This window comes from Bidens hawaiensis, unplaced genomic scaffold (assembly GCF_021521415.1).
Source record: "Bidens hawaiensis isolate Kalapana, Puna unplaced genomic scaffold, B.hawaiensis_p1.1 tig00032051_1, whole genome shotgun sequence".
NCBI classification, from domain to species: domain Eukaryota; kingdom Viridiplantae; phylum Streptophyta; class Magnoliopsida; order Asterales; family Asteraceae; genus Bidens; species Bidens hawaiensis.
Window position 1 is genome coordinate 102,162 of NW_027495428.1, and position 9,392 is coordinate 111,553.

Below are 9,392 nucleotides of genomic sequence, written 5' to 3' on the forward strand. Positions count from 1 at the left end.
ATGATGCTGTGATAAAACAAGATGTAAGCCAAGAAGATGAGAATCAGGGTAATGAGGTAGCAAAAAATGTTGATAATCAAGGTAAAAACAAAATCTACTATTAAAAATCGTTCTTATACGTTCTGCTCATCAACTTTTTGTATTTATTATGTATGAAAAATGATCTGACACGAAAGAAGACGTGAGACAAGACCATGAACAACCAAAAAATGTTGAGATTCAAGTTGGAGTAACCAACGAACAAAGAGTAAAACAAGGTAACAAAAAAACATGTCAATTGTATGTTCTTATACATTCTATTCCAGTATATCTCAAATTCTTTTATTTATTATGTATTTAAATAACAAATATAATGTGAGCAAAGTAGATGTGAGAAACCAAGTAGAAAAGGTCGTCGAGAATCAAATGGGAGTAACCAAAGAGCAAGGAAAAACACAAGGTAAAAACAACTGATATAACTCAAGGATGTGTTATTAATAGGTTCTAATACGTTCTACTAATTTTTAATAAAAAAAATATAAAAATAAACGTTCTAACACGTTCTAGTATATAAAACCAAATATTTCAAATTGCAGAAAAAGTTCCAATGGCATATGTGATTAACAAGGCATTTAAGAATGACGATGGTATGATACAAACAGCTGATATAATTCAAGGTAAATTTTTATTTTAAACTATTGATTATGTTAAATTAAAAGTGAAAAATTATTACCACACAATTGCAGTGATAGAAGTTGAAGAAAAAAATGAAGAAAAGAGATACAGTCACGGTGCAGAAACCCAAAAATATGCTGATAGACAAACAGGAGAACCCATTCGAGGTAATCAGTTTAAAAGCCTGGTATTTTAAAAAACAATTTTTGTTATTTTGATAATATACAAACAAAAAAAAATTAAAAAAACAAAAAATGGTATGCAGTTACAAAAGTAGAAGAATTAAATGCAGAAATTAGTGAGAGAACAAATATCAACGGCTCTACTCAAGGTATGAACAAAAAAGTTTTATATATACAAAAATCACAAAAAAAACACTAAAAAAATTGTATATTATAACTTAGTTGTACTATATGGCTGGTTGATGTTAATATTGAAGAAAACTATGAATACGACAGTGAAGACTTGGATTCAGTGATAAGGAACACACCTTTTTTCAATCAAACAACACAATGTAGAACTCTTGAATCTAAATAAAAAAAATTGACCCTTGTTGCTACATCTCCTATACCAGCTGCAAGTTATCATAAAATTGATAAACTACAACGAGAAGAAAGAGAAAAAAGACTAGCACCAGCCTTGAAATCACCTTACCTGAACCGGGAAATTGGCATGACTGGAAAAATAACAACTGATGAGCGGATTGTTTAACAATTTGTTATTGCTGATCTTTCTGATAAACATAAATTTGAAGTGATTTACAAGTCAGAATCCGTGACTGCTTTCAAATTTGTTTTTGAATGCTTTTGTCCGGATATTTACATCTCGGCTGGTGCTGTGGACATTTACATCGAATTGTTGAATCATGAAGAGAAAAAGAGAGATGAAAAATTATCCCCATTAAGATTTTTTGCTACATCAACGCTTCTAGTAAGTATTACTCCTTAATTTTATATATGATAACAAAATATATATAAATATTAATCATATCAAAATTTGTTGTTGATACATGAAGCCAAGCATTTACTATTTAAAGGAAGCTAATGTCAGCAATTGTAAAATACTGGAAGTTTTCACAGACAACCTTGACAAGATATTGGCTTTACATAAATAAAAGTCTCTCGACCCAGTTACGTTGTTTGTTGTGCCAGTAATTTTTGAGGACCATTTCTATGTGGTTGTTTTCAATTTGAAAACAGGTACAATCGTGCTGATTGACAACATGGCAAACGGTGTTATATCAAAAAATGCTACATTTAAATCAGCTCAAGAAAAAACAGATGCTACAAAAAAAGCTCTCGAAGTAAGATACAAGGGTGTCCCAGAAAAATGGGTAAAAATTTAAACATTCAATAAACTGATTCAATGAGTATATTAATAAAAAAATTAAATACGTTGTTTGCCCGTAGAGGGAAGTTTTTGCATGTACTTGAGAAAGAAGCACCCGATTGCACCAAGGTTGGAAATATCACAAATCAAGAGGCTGCAAATGGATTGGAGAACAAATAGCAACATACTTTATTGTGGTGTGTTCGCTATAAGACACATGGAAACTTACAAAAGAAAGTATCCGTGGACATCCGGATTTTATAAAGAATGTCCAAGGCAGAAACGACAACTAAACGATTTGAGGGTAAAATACATGTCAAAAGTGTTACTATCCGACATCAACAAAGCCAAATCCGATTTAGTTAGACTAGAAAAGGAATTTGATGCATTATCTGACAACTAACTGTTCAGTAACAACATGTTAACTACTAAAATTGATGAGAGGCAAGACGAATAAACCTGACATGTGAGAAAGGATTGGGGAAAGCAAGTTTGACATGTTTATTATATTTTTGTATGGAAATAACCTTTTAATATGTTTGTGCTTATACTCTGGTAGTTCTAAATAACTTGGTTTAATTAGATGTTGCTTATACGTTCTATTATATTTTGTATGGAAATGACAGTGAAGACATGGATTTATAATTTGGTATGCAATTTGGTTTCAATATATTTTGCATGAAAATGACTTTTTAATGAATTTGTGCTTGTACGTTCTAGGTAGATCTAAATAACTTGTTTTAATTATATCTTGCTTATACGTTCTAAATATATTAAAACAAATAAAGTTGTCAAAAAAAAACTAACACATTAAACATAAAACAAAGTTATGACAAATAACATCATACATTAGAAAAAGCAATTCTTGGGTAAAAACACAGAAAACACAAGTAATCCAATTTATTATATAATAGACTTGAGAAACTCGGTCTTAAAATCAAGAGAACAATTGAGAAGTTTTATCGCCTTACACATATTTTTCAACTCATCCATCTCCTTTTTCCCTGTGTCAATCAAAAACAAAGCACACAAATAGGTAATAGTACTACCTGACATGTTTACTAGCAAATTTGTAATTTCATCCCTCATTTCCATATTAACACCAGCGGTCTTGATAAACTCATCGTGTAAAGCAGCACAATTCTTTATATCTTCCTGGATCTGCGCTTGAATCTGTTTCAACAACAAATCCTTAGCTGATGAAGAAGACGACGATGAAGATGATGAACCCTCACATTCCATATCTTGTGGAATGATTTTTGTGTGGTGAAGTGAAAATGAGTGGTTAAAAATAAATAGATAAAAATAAAAGTATAAGACAAAAAACTACACTAAACGAAATTTATTGGGAACAGTGAGAATCTTTCAAAAAATATCACAAATTGTTTGAATGTACACGTTCTTATACGTTCCAAATCAAATGCCATGTTGAATAAAAATGACAGATGCATGTAATTATGAAGTTACACGTTCTCACACGTTCTCATGAATGCCAATTTGAAAAAAAAAATTGAAAGGTATATGTAATTAGTCCGTATAAACTTTCGTCAGATTTTAAAGTAATTATGCTACTATTACACGTTCTAATAAGTTCCATCAAAATGTCAGTTTTGAAAAAACACTTAAACGTTCTAATACGTTCCATCAAATGCCTTCTTGATAAATTGACAAAAAATTAAACCTACTGAAATGACAGATGTATATGTTACACTAACCAGTTAATAATTCAATAAAAAAGTAATTATTGTGCAAAATGAGAATCTTTCAAATATTAACAATTTCTTTAATAATTTATCTATCTGACAAGCTATGAGTACACTTAGACGTCCTTATACGTTCCATCAATGGGAGTTTGAAAAAAGTAACCCTGGATATAATTATACTGACAAACTAATTAAAATACAAAATAGAAAAAAGGAATTGATTACAAATTGAAAAAAATGGTAATGTAATTATGACAACTAAGCTGTTAAATCTAACTAGATATAATTATACTGAATTAATATAATTTTGTATGACACTTGGGCTATAAAAAGAGAGCTAACACAACACATAAAAAACTGTAAGTCCCCCCGGGGCGTCGCTGATCAATACGAGATCCGCACGAGGTCTAGGAGTGCGGAATCCTCCTAGACTCGTTTATGGTGTAGAAGACGAAGAACACGATTACACACAAAAAAACACACGAACAAACACACGAACGGGATAACGAATCTGCAGATCTTTTTACTAATAATCATAACACGTTACATACCGAACATAAACAAAACACGGCCGACCCGAGGTGAGCTCTACCTCGGGCCGTCCCACACGAATCTCCCTCTCTGTTTCTCTCTAGACAATTGAACTGAAACACAAAACACTCTAACTTTCTGGATTCTAAACCCTAAACAAGACACACACATATATATATATATATAACCAACTTCGCGGGCTTGGGCTTGGGCTTGGGCCAGTAGGCGAAGTTTCCAACTTCGCCTATGGCGAAATTGTTCTAACTTCGCCTATGGCAAAGTTGTTCTAACTTCGCCACTTCGTTTCCGCTGGTCAGAATTGCATAGCGACGGTCACAAAATGCACCAACAAAAACACACCAACAACAAAAAAAAATTGAAAAAAAATGGATTCTGGGAATGTAACTGTGAAGAGCATTTTCCGAGCAAGATAATATTGAGCTTGCTAGAGACTGTACTCGGCTACGAGTGATTGAAGAAATTAAAAGAAGTGTGAATGATGAAGCAACAAAAAACGAAGTTCTGTACCAAGAAGTTCTGAAGCACCCTGATAGCAGCTTCAAGAAAGAGGCAAAAACCTACATGGAAAAGCAGGCTTCATGCTATGGTCAGCTTCATGATGTTCTGGAGAAAACAGCTCATAAGGTGAAGTTGAATAAGAGAGTCAAGCGTGAAGATGCTCAAGAGATCCTTGAAAACAACTAGGGTTCGGGATGACGGCTGGTGAGGTAGTGTGGCGCTGGTGTGATGTGGTGGTGTAGTAGTTTAAAATAAGTTTGTAAATAGGTTATTTTGAAAAGTCTCTAGATGTGGTCCTCTTTTGTAACCTCTGTGGAACCTGGTTTAATCTATCAACTGTTTTTTGTAAGTAATATTCACCCAGCTTACACGTTCCAGTACCACACAAAAAGCTTACACGTTCCAGAAAAATAAAAACATACAAAAGTTTAAAAAAAGAAAATATGAACAAAACAATAACACTAGAAAAACTATTCTTCTCGAAGTTGAGGACAAGTTCGGCTGTTATAACCCTGTTGATGACAAACTTTGCATTCCCTATATTTTTTTGCCAGATCGACTTATAGCTATCTCTTTCTGTGATTTAATCCGTTTATGCGACCCGCAACCCTTGTTTTTTATACCACTAGGCACACGGACAGTCACCTCAGATGGTTGATCATACCCTAGAATAGCAGAAAACCTATCCCTTTTTGATAAATGAGTTCTTTTGTATCTTGTCTCATCATCTTGTTTGATCATTATATTCATTTGATCCCCGACTTTGATTAACTCATCAACATCAGTTACATAGCTATTTATGAGATACTAGCCAGCCAATGTTATTTCCCTTGAGGTCTCTTTAACTTTTAAAAATTTTTCGTTACCAAAACTTGAAATAGGAGCAGTTCTAGGATTAAGACCAGCATCTCTCTTCCAACGATCCACCATGTACTTTTTTGGAAATCTGGTAACTCTGAACAAATTTAAAATATAAAGGCTGTGACGACATAATAATCCATAATGTTCAAATCTTTTTCATTGACATGAAATAGTCGAGTCAATTCCGTCCTCACCTTCCTTCTTAAACAAAACCTGACACACAAAATATATAAAATACTTTACACATTCTGTCAAAAATCAAAAAATATGTGACAAAAATAAAAATCTATTAAAACGTTCTACAAAAAAAAATTTAACTATTTCATACCTCCAAACAGCCTAGGACATAAGCATTAAAGTCAAATACAGAAAATCTCACACAATCTTCTTCTTCAGTGGATTTCAAGCATGCAACACCGCTTCTAATATGAAACATTTCATCTTGAAAATCATTAAAAATAGCCTTTGTATACATCAACTCTGCTTCCTTCTCAAACGAGTTTGAACTAGCCGGATATGGATGCGTGTACCTTGTATCATGATCATTTTTCCTACCATTGTGCCTTTAAATCTCCATACAATGATCAAAATGACTAAAGAACTCAACTAGTGATAATTGTGAGTTAGAAACTTGACAAAAAAAATGATTTTCACTTTCTGATCTCGATGTAGTTCTCATAAGACCAGACAATGGTTCATCCATATAATACGCGGGGGATCCAATTATATCTCATTTCGAACATGTCAGACAACCATTTATTTGTTTCGAGATCATATTCCTTCATTATAAGTTTCCATTGTGTCTTGAATTCAGATTGAGAAATTGCATCCGTCCAAACAATGTCACATATTTTACGTTTGAAATCTTCATTGTTACAAAGGGCAACACCAACCTGATGTTGCAAAATAAAAAATTTGCTAAAACGGTTAATATCAGAAAAAAAATGGGTATATACGCTCTTATACGTTCTTCTAAATTCATAACTGGTGAAGACAAAATAATACAAAAACTGATACATACTAAAAAAATGTTTATACGTTCTAACATGTTTTGTAAATATATGCAGCTATGTTTATACATTATAACACGTTCTAACACATATGCATAATGCTTTAAATACGATAAAAATAAAGTTACCTTGTCAGCAAGTTTTTCATAATGTGCCATATACATAAACGATGTCTCGAATTTGGTAAAACAAGGGAGATTGCTTGCTTCATTACATGATCTTGATCAGTAACAACCACCTTTGCAGCAATACCAAAAGAATCAAGAAAAACTTTCAAAAGCCATGAATAAGATTCAATAGATTCGGACGATAATAACGCAGCACCAACAGTAAGATTCCGACAGTGATTATCAATGGCAGTAAATGGTACAAAAACCATATTGTATCTGAAAAAATAAATTTATATAAAAATTGATTAAAAAAATGTGTAAAAATATAAAAAAGTAAAAAACAGTTGTATCAAATTGACATACTTGTTTGTCTTAAATGTTGCATCAAATGATATAATATCTCCAAAAGCCAAATAATTTTTCTTTGAAATATCATCAGCCCAAAACAAATGATCTAACTCACCCTTAGTATTAACTGTATACTCAAACGAATAACCATCACAACAGTTTTTCTTCTCGCTTAATCTTTGTACAACCATTTCAGCGTCATACTCGCCAATATAACAAGTTAAACTCTGTTTGAAATTCTTACAATCATTTTTTTTAGCCCCAACTTCCTCAAATCCTCCATACTTTGTCCTCATAATATTAAACGCCTTAACAGGACCCAAATTCAATGTTGACATCTCATATATAATATCTTGTTGTACATGAGTCAACTTTCTATTTGATCGAACAAAATGCATATCATTTGCATGCACCATTTCATGATTATGTCCTTCGAAAAAATCGTTTATTTCAAACCTCAACCCATCAACAGACTTTAGAAAAATTTGAGCTCGACAACCACACCTAATTGTTGGTCTCTTCCTTCTTTTATAATACGGTCTGCTGGAACGATCTTTTTCAGCCATAGAATCATAACTATTTGCAGTCGTGTGACCTTCTTTCGAACAGGTAAAATATTTAGACTTTAATAAACCCTCATTCATGTACGAGCCTCCTTTACGAACACAAAAACCAGCTTTCTTTACATATTCACAATAGAAATCATATGCATGATCAACAGATTCAAAAACCATTCCTTTTTCAGGTTTGCAAGATGCATTAACTTGAGGTATAACAAGATCTGATGAAGGATCTGATAAAACAAAATTCAATCTAATACATTCTTATACGTTCTTATATGTTCAAAATCAAAAACGCAAAAACAAAAGCTCCTATTCACAATTTGCTATGAAAATAATTTTCAAAAACACAAAATAATTTGAAGTCCAAAACAAAGCAAAATTACTTCACCACCAAAAATATACGTTCTTATACGTTCTGATAAAAAAACCATTCCTACTCGCGATTTGATATTAAGACAAATAATTTGATGTCTAAAATCGATTCACAAATATTTGGCACCTATACAAAAACACAAACATCAATCTTATAATGTACAAAACAGAAAAAAAAATAACCTAAAAAAATGATAAAATTAACTTATCAGTCTAGAAAACCTACAATATACAGCTAAAAACATCAAAAAATTATCTTGATCACAAAAACTTGCCCAATCCTATACGTTCTAATACGTTTCAAATCAAACAACAAACAAACCTTCCAGAGAATTGCTATTACGACACATAAATCTGAAGTTTATTCGAATCACAATTACTAAACACCTATAAAAACACATAAATTCATAAAATTCATAATTGATCGTAAATTCATCAAAAAAGTAACCTAAAAACCGAAAAAATTAAGTCGATTAAACCTACAGTGTACAGCTAAATACATAAAAAATTGATTAAAACTAAGACCAAAATAAACTTACTTTGCTGATCGTAATACATGACGTTAAACAAATCAACGATACCGTCCAGTTAATCGAATAACATAAACCGCCAATTCATTTCTTAATCAGTTTTTAGATACGTGATCAAATTTATAATAAAACGGTTTCTAATACAGGCGCGACCGATTTTGAAAAGTAATGTAAAAAGACAAAAACACCCTTATGGGTACTTAACTAATCAAATTAACTGAATTGGAAATCAACGATAGGAAATCTATTGTACGTAATGTATGATAACCAATTTTTGTATTGGATCTTTTATCTATATATATATATATATATATATATATATATATATATATATATATATATATATATAGGATCAGGATCATGAGAGAACCTTTTTGAAATTGAGAACTATGTGAAGCATTTTGGACCACAAAAAATCCAAAAATAAAAAAATCATAAAATAAAAAAACACAAAAATCAAAAAAGTATAAAAACCAAAATTCTTATTTTATCATCCCGGTTTCATAAAAAAAAACTCGGTTTAGCTAAATTATATATACATATGTATAATATATACATACATGTATATTTACATGTTTTTTGTACACATGTGTATAATTTAAGATAAATGATATTGTACATATGTGTATATTACGTAACTAAAGATTATATAAAATTATACATATGTGTATAATACGACATTTTTTTTATTTTTTTTGTATTTTTTTTATTTTTTATTGAAACCGGAATGAAATATAAGAATTTTGGTTTTTTTTACTTTTTTAAAATTTTTATTATTTTTTGTTTTATATTTTTTTAAAGGTGTTTTTAGTGGTCCAAAATGGTTCTCAAAGTTCTCAATTTGCAAAGGGTTCTCTTAGGA

The 9,392-nt window shown here is 31.2% G+C and overlaps 1 protein-coding gene across 1 annotated transcript; it reads right to left on the minus strand.

The window, feature by feature from the left end:
• Nucleotides 1-5,753: 5,753 nt before the first annotated feature.
• Nucleotides 5,754-8,558, minus strand: LOC143582903 (protein FAR1-RELATED SEQUENCE 5-like). Its single transcript, XM_077065366.1, has 6 exons — nucleotides 8,540-8,558; nucleotides 7,081-7,858; nucleotides 6,822-6,993; nucleotides 6,351-6,490; nucleotides 5,926-6,160; nucleotides 5,754-5,810 (listed from the first exon to the last, which is right to left on the minus strand). The coding sequence occupies exons 1-6, from the start codon at nucleotides 8,556-8,558 to the stop codon at nucleotides 5,754-5,756; spliced, it is 1,401 nt and encodes a 466-aa protein (XP_076921481.1).
• Between the last annotated feature and the right edge of the window lie 834 nt (nucleotides 8,559-9,392).